Source organism: Podarcis erhardii, assembly GCF_964252035.2.
Source record: "Podarcis erhardii genome assembly, chromosome: 2".
Taxonomy (NCBI): Eukaryota; Metazoa; Chordata; class Lepidosauria; order Squamata; family Lacertidae; genus Podarcis; species Podarcis erhardii.
The window spans coordinates 54,769,882-54,790,563 of NC_138498.1; the positions used below are offsets into that span (position 1 = coordinate 54,769,882).

General features: G+C 41.0%; 2 protein-coding genes and 1 long non-coding RNA gene across 12 annotated transcripts in view; 2 read left to right on the top strand and 1 right to left on the bottom strand.

Annotated features, from left to right (window-relative positions):
* Window positions 1-2,376: 2,376 nt before the first annotated feature.
* On the top strand, window positions 2,377-5,706 carry GPR151 (G protein-coupled receptor 151). The gene has a single exon (XM_081851650.1). It carries the CDS (start codon window positions 2,547-2,549, stop codon window positions 3,780-3,782), a length of 1,236 nt encoding a protein of 411 aa, XP_081707776.1. The 5' UTR covers window positions 2,377-2,546; the 3' UTR covers window positions 3,783-5,706.
* Window positions 5,707-7,927: 2,221 nt separating this feature from the next.
* The window catches only part of TCERG1 (transcription elongation regulator 1), a 40,951-nt gene continuing 28,196 nt past the window's right edge, over window positions 7,928-20,682 (bottom strand). For 7 of the 10 annotated variants that reach the window (XM_081852033.1, XM_081852031.1, XM_081852029.1 and 4 more), the window contains 7 exons: window positions 20,200-20,350; window positions 14,913-15,077; window positions 13,688-13,870; window positions 11,972-12,151; window positions 11,053-11,136; window positions 10,789-10,889; window positions 7,928-9,087 (listed from right to left, as the gene is read on the bottom strand). In XM_081852033.1, coding sequence (XP_081708159.1) covers window positions 8,886-9,087; window positions 10,789-10,889; window positions 11,053-11,136; window positions 11,972-12,151; window positions 13,688-13,870; window positions 14,913-15,077; window positions 20,200-20,350 — 1,066 coding nt within the window. In that variant the 3' untranslated portion in view covers window positions 7,928-8,885. Of the gene's footprint in view, window positions 9,088-9,282; window positions 9,447-10,788; window positions 10,890-11,052; window positions 11,137-11,971; window positions 12,152-13,687; window positions 13,871-14,912; window positions 15,078-20,199; window positions 20,351-20,682 lie in introns of all 10 variants that reach the window. The other 3 variants (XM_081852032.1, XM_081852038.1, XM_081852030.1) reach the window with 3 other exon arrangements.
* On the top strand, window positions 15,084-17,924 carry LOC309336472. Its single transcript, XR_014154042.1, has 2 exons — window positions 15,084-16,373; window positions 16,414-17,924. It is a non-coding gene; the product is annotated as an uncharacterized lncRNA (long non-coding RNA).

The window sequence follows — 20,682 nt, forward strand, 5'->3', positions numbered from 1 at the left end:
GGTTAAGAACAGTTTCAGGTTAAGAACGGACCTCCGGAACGAATTAAGTACGTAACCAGAGGTACCACTGTATTTGAGGTTTTGGTTTTCAACCATCATAATTTCTAGAGTATCTGACACTAAACTTGTGGACAGTGATGTAGCATCAAATTCAAAGGCCCATTAACCCTCACCAATCATTAAATGGTAAAAAGCCCATCCTACTAACTTATTAGGTCGCGGGTGGCGCTGTGCCTAGTGCCTAGGACTTGCCGATCGTATGGTCAGTGGTTCGAATCCCCGCGGTGGGGTGAGCTCCCGTTGTTCAGTCCCAGCTCCTGCCCACCTAGCAGTTCAAAAGCACTCTTAAGTGCAAGTAGATAAATAGGTACCGCTTTATAGCGGGAAGGTAAACGGCGTTTCCGTGTGCTGCGCTGGTGCTGGCTCACCAGCTGCAGCTTCATCACGCTGGCCTCGGACGGCGCCGGCTCACGACCTCTAGAGCGAGATGAGCACGCAACCCTCGAGTCGGACACAACTGGCCCGTACGGGCAGGGGTACCTTTACCTTTACCTTTACTAACTTATTGGCATCCTGTACCTAGCTGTAGTTCTGGATGCCACACTTTAAGAAGTATATAAACTAAGTGGAACAGGTTCCAAAGAGGGCAGTAATGGTGGTCATCCATATGGAAAACAAGTCCTATGATGAAAGTTGAAGGAAATGGGCATGTTCAGCCAGGAGGAAAGAAAACTGAGGTGAGACTCTCCAAATAGGAGAAGGTCTGTCACATAGAAGAGGCAAGGACTTGCTCTCAACTTTCCCAGAAGACAGGCCTAGATATAATGGTCTTAAATTATGGGAGGATAAATTTCTGTTGAACTTTAGTAGAATGTGATTCTTAGCAAAGTGTGGTGGTTAGTGTGTTCGACTAGGACCTGGGGAGACCAGGGTTCAAATGCCAACTCAGCCATGAAACTCACTGGATGACTGTGCACCAGGCACTGTTTCTCAGCTGAATCTGCCTCATCGGGTGGTTGTGAGGATAAGATGTGGAGGGAGAAAAATCTGTATCCTGTGAAATGATCTAAAATAATATATATAAATGGAGGCAATATGGTGTGGGCCATGGTGCAGCAGAGCTCCTGAAGGCAGCTGCGCTGCCTGGCAGGCTCCCGGGCCACCAGGATTGCTGCCGCTAACGCCGTCACCGGGGTTGAACCAGGGGCACCCAGTGGGTCAACCGAGGGAGCCGCCAAACACTCCCCCAGCGATCTTCATCAAGCCAGGGCTGAGAACACCCGCCCACGCGCCGGTGGAGCTCTGGGGCCCTGGAGGCCTAAGGAGCCAGCAGAAAAAGAAGGAAAAAGGAAAGAAAAGGGAGCCCCGACCTCCCCAGCTTACTGTCGTCACTGCTGCCGCCGACGCAAAGGGAGAACAGAGGTAGGAGAGCCAGCGAGGCCGCGAAAAACCACGCAGTCAAGCCAGGCCCGACCCAAACCTACCTCCACAGTGGCTAACGTGCCTAGAGCAGGCTGGGACCCAGAGGGAAGCAGCGCAACGGACGACTCCCCACAAGAGAAGAGAACGCAGCTTAACACCATCCAAAAAACCCTATTTTTATTTTTTAGGTGTTCCCCCCCCCCAGTATTTTTCATTTTTTCCAATTTAAAAAACAAAACAAAAACAAAACACGTTTCTCCCTCCCCCCCCATTTTTAAACATTTTCCTTTTTAAGGGGGGCACTGCTGTTGCAGCCACCTTTTACTCATATTTTTACTTTTTAAATCCCAACCCCCCCACTCTCTTAAATAATAATAAAAATAAATAAATAAATCTATTCCCCCCCCTTCTCCTTAAAATAATATAAATTTAAGTTTAAAAAAACCCAAGTAAAAGAGCATGGAATATACCCATGTCAAATGTTTATCAAATCATTAAGAGAGTCTGTGCAGTGACACCACCCTGTCATTAACTCCCAGAACTGCAAAGGCAATTTTCTATTAAGTTTGCACCTGTAGCACCTGGAGTGGAGCTTTTTGAGTTCTACATATTTTTGGCATGATTGCAGAATTATTTTAGCCAATGGCCCAAGTTCAAATTAGCATTGAAATCAGAAAACCATTCAGTCCTGCTGTTTACACTAATAAATGTCCAGATATTAGCTGCACATTATCGTTTGTAAAAATAATAATAATAGTAATAAAAGGAATCGGGCACAGCATTTTTGAGTTTTACATCATTTATGGAAGAATCACTTTAATTACTCCATGGGGCTGCTACACAGGTTATTAGACTTGCTAATAAGCAGCAGTCTACGTGCTCCCACCAGGGGACTGTCAATCAAAGCCGTCGCAGGTATATAGCAATGAGAGGATCTGGCTAGAACCACATGTACTGTATCAAGGCTTTTCGCAGAGGTTTTGTATTACTTACAGAATGGTAGATTTTCCTCACCCACAGAGGGCTTAAAGGAGACAGAACAGCGCAAGGAGGATTTACCTCCCATTGGCGTGCATCATCGACAGTAACAGAGGCTTTGGTGGACAGAATCTGCCTTCAGCACCATGAACAGTTCCCTGGCTTTACCAATCCATTATGCAGGAGGCTATGAGCCCCAGGATTCCAAGGAGTGGAAGGTGGTGATCCCAGCCTTCTTGGGGGTGATCTGCCTGGCTGGCTTTGCAGGGAATGTGTGTGTCATTGGGATCCTACTGTACAACTCCAAGAAAGGGAAGCCGTCCATGATCCACTCCTTGATCCTCAACCTCAGCCTGGCAGACCTGCTCCTCGTCCTCTTTGTTGTGCCCTTCAGGGCAGCGGCTTACTCCAGAGGAGCCTGGTACCTGGGGTGGTTTCTTTGCAAAACCTCCGACTGGTTCCGACACGCTTGCATGACAGCCAAGAGCTTGACCATCGCTGTGGTTGCCAAGACTTGCTTCATGTATGCAAATAACCCGGCTAAGCAGGTGAGCATCAAATGGCACACCATCTGCGTTGTGCTGCTGGCGATTTGGCTGCTGGCCTTGGGAATCCCGCTGCCTTTGTGGTTCTTCAGCAGCCTCTGGGAGCCGGAGGTAGGCTCTGCTTTGTGCATCGTGAGCATTCCAGCCCATGCTCACGAGTTTATGTCAGCCTTTGTCAAGCTTTATCCCCTGCTGGTCTTTTGCACCCCCCTCACTTTTGCTTTCTTTTATTTCTGGAGAGCTTATGGCAGATGCCAGCGGAGGGGGACCAAGACTCAGAACCTGAGGAACCAGATCAGATCCAGGTGCCTGACTATGATGCTTCTGAGTGTTACTGTCACCTCTGCTGTGATGTGGCTTCCTGACTGGATATCTTGGCTGTGGGTCTGGCACCTGAAGAAGGGTGGGCCTGCTCCCCCACAAGGATTCATGGCCACTACCCAGGTCCTGATGTTTGCCATCTCTTCAGCCAACCCTCTCATCTTTGTACTGATGTCAGAAGAGTTCAGGGAGGGTTTCAAAGGCTTGTGGAAAAGGCTTACGCTGAAGAAACCTCTGCCTGCCCCAGAAGATCAGGAGGAAACAGTGGTTGACAACACGGAGGAAGCCCCAGATTCTGTTCCTTCTCCAGAGGTAGTGACTCCTGATGAAGAAAAAGAGCCCCCCTCCGTCCCTCAAACCTCAGAAAGCATGGAAATCAAGAAGGAGATGCCCATTTTGCCAGATGTTGAACAATTCTGGCATGACAGGGAAGCAGTCCCTGATGCTCAAGACAATGACCCTATTCCTTGGGAACATGAAGGGCAAGAGACAGTAGGCTGTGATCAACAGAACTGAAGTTAGAAAGCTGATATATATAATCATAATTTTGTTGCTGACTTGGAGTAATGCTGAACTGGGTATACTACTTTAGTTTTACACCTTTGCATGTGTGCTTGGGACTTATCAACGTCTTCAGAATTAATGTAATGAACAAATGCAACTGTCAGTTAATCATTCCAGTTATTCTGCTGTGAGATTTTTATTTCTCGTTTTACTTAAAATGCATGTCTTGTACTTTCAGATGGTGATTTAAGTTAAAATTTCAGGAAGGAAAAAATAGTAATTTGGTTACATTTGCAAAGTAGTTTTGCATCAAGAAGTGAGCTGAAATTGCATGAGATGACTATAAAACAGAAGGGCTTTGTGCTTATTTATAATACATACTCTGTATATAGGTTATGTAGGCACACTTTGGGGTGAACAATTATGGCTTTGAACAGGTTTTGACCAATTCCAAAAGAAGGGCAGAGCAAAAGGTGTAATTTGGTTTTAACTAATGAAGCAGTATGCATGACAGGTTCTCTCATTATTACACTTAATATGTATTAAACATGCTCAAAGAAAATGTGGCTCATGTTTTTCTGCTAACCTATTAGCCTTCTTAATGGGCTTGCCACTTCACACGAATAACAGAAATAAGCTTTATAGTCTAAGTATAGTGTTCTAAACCAGGTGTGTAGAAATCTTCCATTCCATTGTATAGTCATTTAGCAATTAATATAATATTTGTATTTGGCAGCAAGGCAAGTTTTGAACAAGAGCCAAAATGAAGTGGTATCACTTCACTTACATCAAATGCATCAGGACCTTATTATGCAACCGGTATATATATTTTTCCAAAGCAACATCATTTCTATATTACTTTATCTCTCAATTGTAGATACAGTTGGCTGTTTCATCTTCATATGAGGACTCACTCGCTCTCATTTAAAATACTGTTTTTGAAAAGAGCAAGTGAGTTACTGATTGAGTTCTATCATCAGGTGTGGCTCATTTCCACAGTTCTGGAAATACAACTTTTGGATATGCAGGACAGGATTAGTCTTATTTCAGTGCAAGGCAACATGCGTTATCCATCACATAGCAATACTGTTCACAACTGCTGAAGCACATTTGTATATGAAAGGAAAAACTGACTCCAGCAAACTGGCTTTTAAAACGTAAGTGCTATTCTTCCTTATAGGTTTTCTGAGTGCTTAAAGGTAGAACTGTACATACATACATAAAAAGTTCAGGGGATTAAAGTTACAGTTCAGATCTTGCAGCTGTTCGATTCTGATGTATTGATGACATTTTAATTGGTACATGTCCCTCTGAAACGAACAGGGACACAACAACTGTTCCTGGAAACATTTTAAATGCATAGAACTGTTAACAGGGCTGGCCAAAGACATTTCTGTTGCCTCTAGTGGCTACTACACTGTGAGATTCAATGTGTTTGCCTTAGGCTGCATTAATAGAACTGAGGACATTGGGGAGTAACAATGTATATTGTGGATGAAATCCAGTGCTGCCTTTTCTTCTTTGCAGAACAGATGTTGATCCAGTGGAGAGGGTCTTTTACCATACAACGAAAAATAATTTTCACTGCTTCCCTTTTCCTCCTGCAGCCTCCTACAAGTCTGTTCAGGAAGTTGGCAGATCCTCCAGAAAAGTGTTAGGTGGCAAAGCAGGCTGAGTGGGAAGTGGTAGAAATCACCTCCCCTTTTTACATTAGCAGATTATTCCACTGGATCAAACCTGGAACAGCAACACTGCATTTTGCCAAGTAAGAATTGTGCTTCTGTGACATTGCAAAATATCCTGAGATGCAGCTCTTGGATCACGTGCTACTGTATTTTTGCTTGTAAAAAAATTGCCAACCCGAACAACTACTTAGATTATGTGTGGTTAAACATGCCAGTTTCAATAAACTTCCAAGTCGTTTGGTTATCCATAAGTGCATGTTTTTCACTTGGTTGTGTACAGAGCATTGTATCTTTCATCACTATGCTTAGTTTGATTGCAACTGCATTGGCTACTGTTTGTGCAATAAGACGTGGGTGTCCAGATTGCTCCTGCTGCACCAGGCTCACCTTATTGAGGTAGTAACTATATTTGATGCAACCACAAAAGCAAGCTGTGTTTTTTTGTTTTCCCCATCCTCAGCAGGCAAGTTTATAAAGACAAGTCTTTACCAAAGACATGGTTTATATTGCGTACCTTACCAGCACCGTAGAAATAGACACAAAATTAAAATGTACTACAGTACTGAAAAGGAATACTAGTATAATACTTTGCATCTGTAGGATGTATCTGGAATTATACAGGAGAAATATTCCACCAGTCATATGTTGATTCGAGTTCTTTCATTGAAAGAGCAAGCAATAGGGGGTGGGGGTGTTTGTAAATGCATATACAACCTATGACAACACCATAATTTTCCATTCATGGCGAGCATCATAAATGATCCGGCAACTCTGAAGAGAAAACAGACCTGCTGAACTCGCTTTACTTTCATTAGTGAGGAAATGAGCACATACTTATTATGCATTTTAAAAAGAAGTGTTTGTGGCTAAAGTGCTCTGTGGTACTTAGAAATAAAAGCTATACTTTATTTTTACCTTGAAATTCAACAGAATATAGACTGTTGGCATTTTATTCAGCACTAAGGCTATTTACTCCCACACCCCTCCCCCAAAAGCACTGGAATTGGACAGTCAAATCTAGTTGGACAGTAATCATTCCCTCTGATTTCAAGCTAGACCTGTCAATCACAAGCTTTCCCATTTCTCTTGGTGCTTTACCTTTTTCTCAAGCCACCCTGCCATTTTTGTTATAAGGTAAGCTTTAGAGACATGTTCTCTACACCATTTGTTGGGCGTTCAAATCACGAAACTTTGGGGGTGGGATTCTTGTCTTGAGGCATCTCATACATACTGCTTCACCTTGGACAAGCCCAGAATCCCTCTAAAGCAATTTATATTAGCTTGGGAATCCTCTGAATCCACTACAAATCCTTAGCAAGCACTATCCTTTGATATAATCCCTCAAAAAGTAAAAAATGACCCCCCCCCCATTATGATGCTCATGCTCTGTCATTTTGACTACTTTAAACGTGTGGGTGATTTTTCAAAAAAAAAATCCCATGCCTATTTGTATGATTTCCATATTGCCTGACTCATCAAATAAACACTTAGGATGTGATCCTATGATAGCTGTGGAAGTCCAGGAATGTTAGCCCTCATAAGTCTTCCCACTGTGGGTGTGGCAACATCTGCCATCAAATTATGCCAGCCTTGGAACTAATATACCGTATTTTTCGCTCTATTGGACGCAGTTTTTCCCCTCCAAAAATTGAGGGGAAATGTGTGTGCGTCCTATGGAGCGAATGCAGGCTTGTGCCATAGCCGTGCGCAACCCCTCCGGCAGGGAGAAGCTGCACGGGGCTATGGCTTCTTTAGCCCTGCGCAGCGTCTCCCGGCAAGGAGAGGCTGCAGGGGGCTAAAGGGGAAGCCAAAACAGCGAGCGGGATCGATCCCGCTCGCTGCCTTGCCTTCTTCCATAGCTGCGCGCAACCCCTCCGCAAGGAGAGGCTGCACGGGGCTATGGCTTCTTTAGCCCTGCGCAGCGTCTCCCGGCAAGGAGAGGCTGCTGGGGGCTAAAGGGGAAGCCAAAACAGCGAGCGGGATCGATCCCGCTCGCTGCCTTGCCTTCTTCCATAGCTGCGCGCAACCTCTCCGGCAGGGAGAGGCTGCACGGGGCTATGGCTTCTTTAGCCCTGCGCAGCATCTCCAGGCAAGGAGAGGCTGCACGGGGCTAAAGGGGAAGCCAAAGCAGCGAGCAGGATCCATCCCGCTCGCTGCCTTGCCTTCTTCCATAGCTGCGCGCTTTTCCTTTATTTCCCCCCCTAAAAACTGGGTGCACCCTATGGTCCGGTGCGCCCTATGGTGCGAAAAATACGGTACTTACTTTCCTTCCCACTGCGCAAGAAAACCTGGAAATGAAATAAGAAGAAAAAAACACCTACCTATCTAAAAGGGGGAGGAGGGAATAGAAAAATGTGCCACCATCTTATACCCTGCTAGGGCTATGGATATGGTATTTCCTTTGCTTCAGATTCTCCCTCCTCCACTCTGCCCAAATGTAATGAGCCATTTACTAAGCATGTACAATCCATATATAAAAAGGGTTGGTTTATTGTCGTTCAAATACGTAAACTGAACAATCCCAACATTTCAAAATTAAACTTTAGAAACACAAGTTTAACATTCAAAACAGGAATATAGTTTACAAGAAATACCCAGAAGGGAACTTCATATTCTAATCCAGAAGTTGGTAGAGATCACTTTATGGTAAATAAAAGTGTATTTGTACAACCGTGCTATCCTGGGGAACACACTTTTTCCTGTGCATTTCCAATTTACAGCAAAAACATTACCAGACTACTGGGCAAAGCAACTTGATTGTGCCTACTGGGGAGGACAAGGAGAGGGGGGAATCAAAGCAGGCCCGTGAACAAGATCAAATGGTGTTTATTCAATTTGGTCACTGCAAGGCTCATTCTCCTCTCATGCTGGATCTGACGTTAATGGGGTTAGTCCTGATTTATATACAGGAAAGGCCACGCATGAGTAGAGAATTAGGCCCTATATTTTCAGGTTCATGAAGGGGCATAATCTTACTGCGGTTTTCAGCAGTCAATAGTTTAATCATAAGAATGCCTGACCTTGGCTCTCCCATTAGGATATCTGCGGTATTTTTTGCTGTTCTTAACTTCAAACCACAAATATCAATCATCCCAAGGCTTTCACATGTAACGCTGCCAAGAACGCTTCAAAATGCTACCAACATTCACACCTTGTACACAGATATCGCATTGTTCTAGGACCTAAAAATCACTGGAAATAGCTGCATGGTTAGAATATTTGTCAGTCATGCGACAAAGAGAAAAAGCATCGATAATGCAAATGTTCTCTCTGCATAGAGACTGCTTTATGTTCACAAATGTTGCTTTTCTCTCTGCTCCTTGGATGGTTTTTGCAATAGGTTCATGGTAATGTATACGATTAAACCTGACAGATGGCTCATGCAATCTTCTTGACTTAACAGATATTCTTGTTCAAGAGTATGTCACAATTATTTTGTTGTTCGTCTTGTAGGCTCTGAAGCTGTGGGAGGAGGCGGGGGACCTCTGCGATCTAAGTCATCTACATAGGACACAATGAGTTTGCGTCTCTCCTCCGGCACACAGTCAAGTACCAGATAACGTTTGTCATTCTGTAATATCTTTTCGATATCCTTCAGGTGCTGGTCAGATTCCTGGATCAGCTTTTTGGATCTGCAATTAAGTGTAAGGGTCATCATTACCATTGGATGACTGGGTGCACCACAGAAATGAACTGGAATCTTGGTGAAGATACTAGTGGACAGGTGTCCCAGTAACAATTCCACCCACCAAAATCAATCTCTCTTGACATTGCAATCAGGAAGGCCAAATGCTCAAAAGGACACAGAGACTGGGCTATCCTCTCACCTATAAGGTTGCCCCTTCAGGTCAGGGGTGAGGCAAAATGGCAGGGATGTATGAATGTAAAAAATCTTGCACTGCCACTGCCTGTGCTGTATCTGTTCTGCAGGTAAACAGAAGACTTCAGTCTCAAGGGCTGCCAGTACCTTTTAAAATCAGCACTAATTAAACTATAAAAATGTAAAATAAGAAAAATGAGCACATTTCAAATTAAACACTGCAGTTGAAGAACACCTGTAGAAAATGGATGCCAATATCCCAGTTGTACTTCAGACCAACCGAAGATAAATACGATTATTTACATTCATTTGAGACAGTGCTTTATTTCAATGACAACAATAGCAATAATCAAGTATAAGAGAATAAGCTTGAGTGGGGAGCTCATGCCATCAGTTTTTGAATAAAGCACCACTGGCCCACAAGAACTGTTGTTGCCAGTCCTTTCTTCATCTTCCTGGGGCTACTTAAAGAACCAAGAAGGAAATGAATAAGAGAATTCCAGCCTACAAAGCTAAGCTGCTCAAGTAGAGATCAGCAGAGATCACTAACAGCTGAAGGCAAATCTGCTATTTTGTTAGTTAACATTTCTGAAACTGCACTGAACACTTGAGCATACAGGTGGTATATAAACAACGTAAATTGTTAAATAGATACTCTGCAAAAGGACTAACTAAAAAGAAAAGTACACAACCTATTGGGGTAAAATTATCCTTAGTAAATGGATAGAATTATCCATGGGTAGGGACTGCTGTTAACTAAACAATCAGTGGCTTGGAGCAGAAAGAGTGCTTTCTCATCAGCTCTCCCACAGGGGCTAGAATAGCCTTTGCCAACCTGATGCCCTCCAAATGATTTGGATGACAACTTGCCGCAGCTCCAGCCAACGTGCTGGTAGGATGCTGCGAGCATGGCTGTTGGCTGGGGCTGATGAGAGCAGTAGTCCTAAACATCTGGAAGACACCAGGTTGGCAGAGGCTAACTGAGCTCAGCAACTCTTCATAATGCAGCAGCACAATGTAGAAGGAGTTGTGCTACACTGTAAGAAATAGTGAATGATAATAATACAGGTTGTAGCATATAAACATTGTGGATCACAAAATGGTTTTGAGGAAGAGCTTGCACAAAACGAGAGGAACTCTTCTGGACTTGGGGCAACTTTCTTCATGCAACACTCTTCTGCTAGGTCAGAAACAACCCTTATGGGAGTGGAAGAACAGCTCTGTATCCAACCCAATCTGTTCACACTGCTAAGTAAAAATTCAGAGCTAGGGTTTTCTAGAGCAGGCCACATATTTTACAAAATATACATCTCTAAATATGGCACAGATATTCAATTTGAACAGCAGCATCCCCAAAATCCAAAGCCATGATTTAGAATACTTTCAAATTCATGGAAAGAACTGAGGGTAATCCATTTTCCCCCGTTTAAAAAAATGCTAAAAGCTAACCAGATATTCAACATAAATATTAAAAGGCTAAAGAACCATCTCTGTGTTGCTTTTGAATACACACCTGTATGTTATAAATTTGGTCTCTTTCAAAAGCGTTCTGAAATCCGCTTTGGCTGTAATATATTTGTCTCTGATGTACTCTTCAAACTCTCTTTGCTTTTTCTGCATGAAAAGAAAGAAGCAAATTTGGACATTGCATCTCCATTACAGCATAGATCTCCTAATGTCTGTTAAGGGCTGCTGAACAAAATATATGAGGGAGGAAATTGCTGTTTGTTTTAACATCACATGGGTAGTCTAGAATGACCACTGTAAGGCTTCTTACCCTGTCACTGGAGGAGAATTTAATACACCTGGGATCTTCTTTAATTATTTTCTTTACTTCTTTCCATGTTGACGTTAAGGTAATCTTTTGAAATAGAAAAATAGAAATATTACAGGCTGGGGTTAGAAATTCAAACATGCAATACTAAGCTGCAATTTTTGCAAAGGATGGTCTCTGACTTAACATGTGATAACCATAATCAGAGAAAAGAACCCAAAAGTAAAAGAGGCTGCTGCAAAGAAGCAAAAGACCTTCTATTCAGCAGATGTCCAGGGGGAAGAATTCACTCTCACAAACAGCCTATACTACTGCTGCACAACACAGGAAGTGGGATGCCCTTTAATTGCGCTCAAATGTTAAGTGAGGGGAAGGAGATATAAAGGTGCTGACTGACAGTTTTGGTCTATTGTTACACTGTTTTCACTTTTGAACTCAATGCTACTTTTAAACAAGATTTGCAAAATAAAATAAGTTGAGAAACTGAAGTCATTTAAATAGTGAGATGTTTAACTTGGTAGACTATAAATCAATACATGCTACTAAATTGTTAACATTTATTCATGTAGGATTAAACCTATTCCCTGCCCCACCAATAAACATTTTCATATGTATCTGAGATCTGCTACCAACCATCAGACTTTGTCAAAAGGAATCAGATAAATGTTTGCAAATCTCTCTCTACCCGCTCAACATAGCTCAGATCTAGAAACAGAGGCACAACATAATAATGGGCTTGAACAGACTACTTTTTAATTCAGCAAATACACATTTTGTTCCATGATTTGATAGGCAGAAGTCAGTGGAAAATGAAACGACAGTAGAAAATACCAATTTAATCTCAATAATATTTTGTAGTAAGATATAAAACACACACAAAACTATGTTAGAACCCAAGAAAAATTGCAGAGCATCTGCTTACTGATGAAGTTTCATCTAGAAGTTGCCGAAAATGCTCTTTCTTTTTCTTTGTAAGTGCCTCAATGTGTTCGTTAAATAGTTTTTCCTTCTCTTCTCTTTCCAGAAGGGAGCCAGATTCCCACCGATGATCTTTTCGAAGTGTCCTCCTAGTATCGGACCATGACACATCTGAAGATCGCACCTAATGGAAGGAATAATTTCAATCACTATACCGCTTGTTAAAATATATTCTTCAAAAACTTTAGTTAATTTGCATTAAGATTATTACTATTATTGCTCCATTTATTACTTGCCCTTCACTAGAAAGTCCCTGGATGGGTTACAGGAATATTAAAATACAGCATTAAAAACAATTTAAAACCAATTACAGTCACAACTAGACCGGGTCGTAAAAATACGTGTCAAGTGTCAAAGTAATTCTCCATTACTTTGGTATAAATACATCTATCAAAGAGGGAGAAATATGCCTGCATTAATGTAAAAATCTTCCCAAGGTGGTCTCTTTTGCTATGTGAATGCCCCCCCCCCCAAAATAAGAAGTATGGATTTTGGCTGTGCTGAAGACAATACTCATACCTACGAGTTTCATGGAAACATTGAGCATTATCCAACTAAGTCATACTCAAGAGTAGCCCCCCACACACAAAAGAAAAAAGTCAAGTAAAAAAGAGTATTTGAAAGTAGAAGAACTTAAAGAAAGATCAGTGAGAGCCAGGGGAAAACGATCTGATCCATTGGGCAGGAGAGAGAAAAAATGAGGAGACTGTGCCTGCCTCCCAGAGTTCTTTGCTCTCCTGCCTCTGTCACATGATGGGGAATAATACCCAACCCATTTGGGTCATCAGCAACTGCCTCAAATATAGAGGGGCTTAAGTTACTGAATCCCCCTGATTTCAGCAGAGTATAACTAGCAGTGGATATCACACATTACTTTGAACAAATGAGCTGGAGTCCTTGATTTAAAAATACTGACTGGTTATCTATGTAGATACAGGGGGAACAGTGACCCACCCCCCATTATACAAAATGTACAAACATACATACAGCCCCAAATTACTTCAAAGCAAAGAGAAATTAAGATATCATTGTGGTCTAAAGTATCTCCATGTATTTTCCATATGTTACAGACCATCAATGTCACATTCTCTTTGTTATTATTATTCATTTTGAGGGAAGCAGGATTGGTTTTTTGCTATGCAACACTCCCTTTTCCTTATCATGCTTCCTGTCTTTTGCTACCATTTGCTATTTCTTGGCAGAATTCTGCAAGTGATTTAACAGTCAAACCATCTTCCCAGGGAACTCTGGAAACTGTAGCTCTGTGAGGGGACTAGGGGTCTCCAATTGACTCTCAACATCCTTAACAAACTGCAGTTCTCAGAATTTTAGGGGGAAGCCATGACTGTTTAAAGTGGGCGGGGCGGGGAGAATTCATGACTGTAAAATGGAGATGGAGCCCTAGTCATGTTCATTAATTTCTTTGAGTAGCTAAGCAAAACCTAGTTGAATACCACCCAATTATTACACTGGCCAATGGAAAAAAGGGGGAAAGGAAAGATGGATAATTTAGCTCTTCTGAAATCATAGGACTTTAGGGAAGGCATCTATACTCACATCAGTCTCTTATGGGATTAAAATCAACAGGAAATAATTTAATGTGTTCTCTATACACAAGTGCATACCTGACCTTGTTAATTTCAACACACAGGAACCTCACCATATCAGATAGGAGAGCTTTGAAATTCTGGATGGCCTCTTCTCGTTTGTGCTGCTCTCGTTCTCTATCAATCTCCTTTGTCTGTTCAGAGCGAGCTTTCTGAACTTCTCTCTCTCGTTCACGCAAGCTTGCTTCAATGCGAGCCTGTCTTTCCAGTTCTTTTTCTTTTTCAGAGTCCACATTCTGAAATAAGCCAAAATACACATTACATTCTGCTTAGACTAGCTACGAATTTTAACACAAAATGAACTCAAGAAAAAAACTGATACAGCAAATTAATGCAGCTAGTTAAAAATCCATTAAACTGCTGCTGCTAGTGTAAGATTTCAAATAATTTTTTTAAGAATGTTTGTTAATTATAGTTCTCACAGCTCCGATGGGCTATACAAATGAAAGACACTGAGTTGTATCCAACTGGTATCGCTCCATTAATGAAGTGGAATCAAAGCAATTCCTCTTCAGCAGCACCCCACCCCCTCCCATGATATTACAAAGGTTCCTTAATTCTGTACAGCATATGGGGAAAGGGGGGAGAATTCCTAACCATTGTCTTAAAATCTGTTATGTGGCTGGAAGGCTCTGCTGGATCAAAGAACCTTTCATCAGTGGAGGGACACCAAGCCAACCCACTGCATACTAAAAGATGTGATAAGACTACCTTCAAAATCAGAACCGCCGAGTGAAGAATAAATCAGGGCTAGGATTCAAGTAAGTGCATGACTAGTTCTGCAAGTTCAAACCGACTCTGGTCTTGTACTGGCAAAACATCCCAAGGACTTTCAAAAAGGAGTGGCGAAAGTCCAACATTTCATTGGGCATAGTGAAGTCATTTGGAATACCTAAAACATCCTCAGGGCCACCTTACTCCACTCCCTTCTCCTGCCTCCAAGAATTTGTTAGGAAAATAAGGTGGCTATTGGTCCAAAACTTCCCCTAATCCCTCTATCATCACTCTGCAGAATCTTATGGACCCTAGGATGGTCTTCCAGATTGTGCTCTTGTTCTTTTTTATATATAATATATATCATGTGTCACCTCAAGAGAGTGTTTTATAAGGCAATATAAGTAAGTAAGTAAGAACCCCAATCTGAGACTATGGGGCAATTCCTACCACTGTTAAGAAAACTGATTTATGCTTGTGTGGGGTATTTCAAAGTCTATTGTCGATTGCTTCATCACTGAAATACTACGAACATGGAAGCAGCTTCATTAGTAACACACGTACTTTGGCTATTTTTTCAATGTACTGCTTAAAAAGATCCTCCCTTTGTGAAGAGCTATCCACAGCTTTGTAACGAGGGTCAGTCTCTACTTTGTCCTTCACTTTGCTCCAGCGAGACTGACTGTCCAAGTGGTGATTAGATAACAGTTCAAAGAAGTCCATTTTGATCTATATTTCAAAACATAAGACAAAAGGAAGAAAAAGGGAACAAAAGAAGTCACTTAAGACTTCTGAATGCTTGCAGTGTAATTTAGAAATAAAAGAAAGCAGACTCACCGTACAGCAAAAACTATTTTAATTTAATAGATTCAAACTAGATGATTCCATTAGAATATTAAACTTTAAATTTAATCCACTGCCATTTTAAAAAAGAGATTTGATTATATATTAAAACATAATACAGAAGCCTTCAAAATGCAATGTGAATAATTCCTTTAAGGCTACTGCACAGTCATGAGAGTCTTAGGACATTACCTAAAGAGGGTGCTTACACATGTCAAAGAGAACCATCTCAATAGTTAGGGCTTGCTTGAGAAGTTCCTACTACAGCAGCTCTAATCTGCTCTTCCACTTAAAAGAGCGTGCATTATATACACAACTGGTATTGCTCCTGCAGTAACTCCACAGGAAACCCAGAATGTAAATATGGGACTAGTCCTCATATTTACTGAAACTGTCCTCTACATGCATGGCAGGGAAACACAAATGTGTAATGTGCACCGTGGGACATATGTGTTCATTTGTGCAATCCTTCCACCTTAAGGAAGTGTGGGCATGCAGTCTAAGTCCACACCACTTATAACGAGAGCCTGCTTTGATAAGTAGTCCAGAGCTCTAGAACACGTGTGTATACTGTACTTTTGGATTCTAGCCATGGTATAATCCACTGAAGATTGTTGGTTCACAGAAGCAATGCTTGGTGGGCTACACCCTTAGATTTCTCATTGCACTTTTAAGTACCAACTCACTGAATTAAGGAATAGAATCATAAAATAAAGTATCAATATTTATATGTGAGCATAAAAATGGGCACGTTAATGTTCCAAGGACACCATTGGTAGCAGCTAGCAATGGAGAATGATTTCAAAACTTGGTATGAAGGGCACAATTAAGTTTCATACAAAATAGTGAGACGTTGTCCAAACATAGTTATCTGGCTAAATGCAAGCATAAATCATAATAGTAGAATTCAGTCTACAATGAAATCTTTCATGAAACAATTCTCCCTTCCATATAAACAAGTGTAGCAAAACATAAGCATTATTTTTCTCTTCTTCCTTCCCCCTCTCTCCCAAGTTATTTTTTTCTGTTGGCTTCCCTTGGAAATTCTGGATTTTTCTTAATTTTATATATGACAGGGATGTCATTGCAGAGCCTTTGGTACTGTCACCTGGATGGGTAAAATCACGTAACTACAAGGCACAGTAGCACATCATAATCTGTTTGGATGAATCAACTTCTCATGTTGTTGTGGCAGTGGAAACCCACCTTTTCAGGAGTTGAGATAGCATCAACAGTGGTTTGTGCATGTATGTGGGAGAAGTGGAGTGTCCTCCAGGTGGTGGTGCTGCACAGAGAGGTGGCAAGGCTGGAGCAACTCCAGGTTGGTGGCAGCTCCACAGATGCACTGCCAACCAGAGCTCTCCTGACCTCCCAGTTATTCTAGCACTGCCACCAGCGCCTCTGCCCCATGCATGGCTGCTAGATAGTAAGAGTCCAATTGCTGCAATCACATGGGAAGATGCTTCACACAAACAACTTATGCTCACCCGTAATCAGGCCTCTGACCATTAAGAAACCGTTATCTTATCTTTCTAAATGGCTAAGCCCTGCCAAGGGGCCAAGTTTATCGCTTTAAGAGCATTCACAGCTTCTTTCTGAGATTAGAGAGATCATAGTTATTTTAGCTCTAGAACAGATATTATTCCATTGTAAGACAAGTTATATTATAAATCTCAAATCCCACCCCCCCAAACCCAAATCATGCATGCAGAGGGTGTTACCTGCAACCCCAAGTCTTAATGCATTATAGGACACCAAATCCCAATGACTTAAGTATGATTAACAGTGCAGCTTGATGCCTTGATGCCTTACCAGCCAATTAAAACTTGCATTCTAGCTTCCTTCAATTATTAATTACGACATAAAAATAATGCTAATAGTCTGTAGCTCTCCCTCAACACTTATGTTTGGTTCTTGGCACAGTATTATGCAAGGACAATGATTTTTTTTAAGTCCAAAGGCAAATAAAATCATGAAAAGGCTGCACAACACTGTGTAGAGCAATTTTTCTCTCCACCAATGGGCATATTTATCAGAGTAGTATTTAAGAAGATATTCAGTAACCTTATAGCTATTTTTTAATGGTATTTGTTATTCCAAAGTTGAACTTAAGCACAGCATGCAACTAGTATCAAAATAGAAAGCTTTCTAAGCCAGATATATGAAAACAACACTTACGAAATTAAAAACAAAATGTGTTTCTGTGGAAATCTTTAAAGTAAGGGTCATTGTACAGGCATACCTAATCGATTATTGCTATTTTTCTACTGTACACAAAGCTAATCTTCAAGCCATAATTTAACTGGGATTTCATTTAGAAGGCTTCAGAACATTACAACACAAAGAAGGTACAGTAACAAACCTGCCTGACATCTACACAGCATGCACCCGTCTCTCTAGAAACCAGCAGCTGCCCTCCTTTTTCCAACTTGAAAGCCAGCATGATCTTACCACCTAGTGCTGCAGGAACATACAGTATTCCAACTAAAGTATTCCATGGACTTTTCTACCAAAACCAGCCAATCCATTCTCCTAATATTTTAATATAATTCTAGGGGTCAGGAAACATGCAGGTTTTCTGGTTTCATACAGTGGTGAGAACACCACATTTTACTTGAAAACTGTCACCCTTCAGGAAAAGCAAAGTAGAAAATGAAAAGCGTAAATCCAAGATTATAGATACTAAATCCATAAATGCAGTAACGAAACTGTACCTCTATTCTGGCTTTATTTTTTTAAAAAAACAAAAAAAACAAAACATAGACATGGTAGCTGGGGGGGTCGCTGAAGTTTTTCTAGTGAAAAGGAAGGGAGGCAGAATTGTTTAGTTATAAGGTACTGACCTGGCAACTTTCAGCTTAGTTAGACCTTACTGAGTGGAGCTATATAATACACTTCTGAAAGATGAAACTCCTCAGTTTAGTTGATGTGCCTTACATCTCTTCTTTAGTCATATTTCTAGTCCTAAGGGAACTTTGCTATCTTCTCTCTTTAATTTCACTAAACAAGTGAACCACAGAGTTGGAAGATGCCAAAACAAAGAAAACCCAAATCACTTACTTTAAAGGTTTGTGGGAAATCACAAAATTATAGTATTAAATTAGAGATAGAGAACCTGAAGCCTTACAGCTATTGTTTGACTCCAACGCTCATTACCCCCAGCCAGCAATGATAGGAACTGGAGTCCAACAAAAGCTGGAGGGCCACAGGTTTCTCTGCCCCTGCATTAAACCTATTTTTGGCAAGAGAAGAACTGGCTGAGAAAGCTTCACTTAACACTTTAAGCATATTTTAAATCAACTTTTATGTTTCTTGTGGAATCAAAAAAGCATGTATGGCTGAAAATACTTTGCTTTTATTTAGGAGGATTTTTCTCCTCTTTCTGCAGTTTACACATTCTGGGCACAACTCTCATCACTTCACAAGGAAAAAACTGAAAAAAATGTAAAGTACCGGAACTGCGGGAGGCTAAAGTCACCACACAGAGATACCAATTCTTTCCTCACTAGGGAATCCCATAATACTTTGCGTGTCAGTGATTGACAGCTGTCAGACTGAACTGATTGACAGGCCGCACAGCACAAAACTGTAAAATCTATCCACTTGTTACAAAACAGAATACATAAAATGGTTACAAGAGGCTTTGGGAGAAAAGAAATAATTAGTTTCAGATGCAAAGATAAACACATTTATTTAACACAAAATCTTGTTTGATGTAACTCATGCAACATAAAAGAATTTACTTATTAACTATTCATTTTGATAATGGCTAAGATGCAACAATAATGTTTAAGCCATGATTATAGATTAAAACAAGTAGAGTACAATTTAGGCTAGTTCTAGGTTATACATGTTCACCTCTAGAAAGCTAATCATTCTGGTGCATATAGAATTGATGTAGCATAGAGTCTAAGGGCACAATCCTGTACATATCTATCAGAAGTTCCATTGAGTACAATGGGGCTCAATATCAGGTACGTGGGTAAAGAACTGCAGCCTATGAGACTGAGCAGTGCATCAAGTAGTTGCTGGGCTGAATCTCATGCCTAGTATGAGTGGCCTTATGTGAGTCACTCGCCTTTATTTTCAATTCCCTAAGGGGTTTCATCAAATGCAAGTGTGGAACAGATGCTTGCTCACACAACAGGGCAGCAGTGGGGAAGTGAAATACCCAATATGTGGGTGGAAGTCCGCTTGGACAATGTTGGATCCTACTCAAAGGATTTTCCGATTATTGTTTTTTGCAATATTAAGATTTTTGCATTTCAGCTGTGACTGTTTTCCATTCCTATACGACAGGTAACTTTTGCCTGAAAGTTTTGCCTCTATCTATGCTACTTATTAAAAAGAATTTATATTAGCTTCACTTAAGGAGTATGTAAGGAAACAGAAATCCCAGAAATGATTAGGTTTCAAAGGTGTATGCTAGGACACTGAAGAAAGTTGCTGCATATTTTGATGCTAACGCTTGTTGAAGATACTTTGTAGCATCCACCTTCCCCAGTGATGTGCACTTTGTCTCTTGTATTGACAGTGCAGACAAATGACATTTGAAATTCATTAATCTTTCATAGGCGACCTTTAATTCTGATAAGTAGTCATGCTAAGATACATTTACTGGAAGATTAAAAAAACCACTGAAGTGTTAGCATTTTGAAATTTGCCCACAAATAGTTCTCAAACCTTGCTTGCATCCTGACAGAATGGGTATGTAATGGTCTGCTTGGAGTTTTCCAGTCAGACATTTGTCCCCCCACCAAAAAATATATATCTAGGATTTTAAAACTTAGATATGAATTTAGAAGAAAATTATAGTACAATTTCTAGAACAGTAAACTTATCCCAAATTTAGAAGAAAAAAAGAGTAAAGTGACCAACCCCACACCTCCAAACAAAAGGAGAAAATAATTTGGGGGAGGGGGTGAAGGGCAAATCTAGAAGACTAGCATGGGCTCTTCCCCAATCCTCCCATTATGCTATTTTCACATCCTTGATATAAAAATCTTACCTTCTCTCCTCTGGTCTTCGAATCTTCTTTTTCCTTCTTTCTTGCTGCTGTGATAAACTCATTAAACAAGGCTTCCCGGTCTTTCATTTTTTCAATTGCTTTGAATCGTGAGTCTTTAGCATGCTTGGCTGCAAATTCACTAAAAGTAGTTCTGTAACAAAATGGCAAGTGTACTGATTTGGCAGAGCTTTCGTAGACGGAAAATATATTCAAAAGCACAACTGTGTTTTGGTTCTGTTGGAATACACACACTAGGCACCAATATATTGGTATCCTTGCCACCGTTGAAGGTCCAAGACGTAAAGTTTGTCTATTTTCTTTTTTAGAAAGTTGACATGAACCAGCTAAAACGGTTTTTTTAAAAATTGCACACACTGAATGCAGTTCTTCACATATAACATAATCCTTGCAGAAGACAAATTCCATGGTCAATCTGTCCTGATACTTCATGATTATGCAATGTAAATTTAACAATGCTCTTTT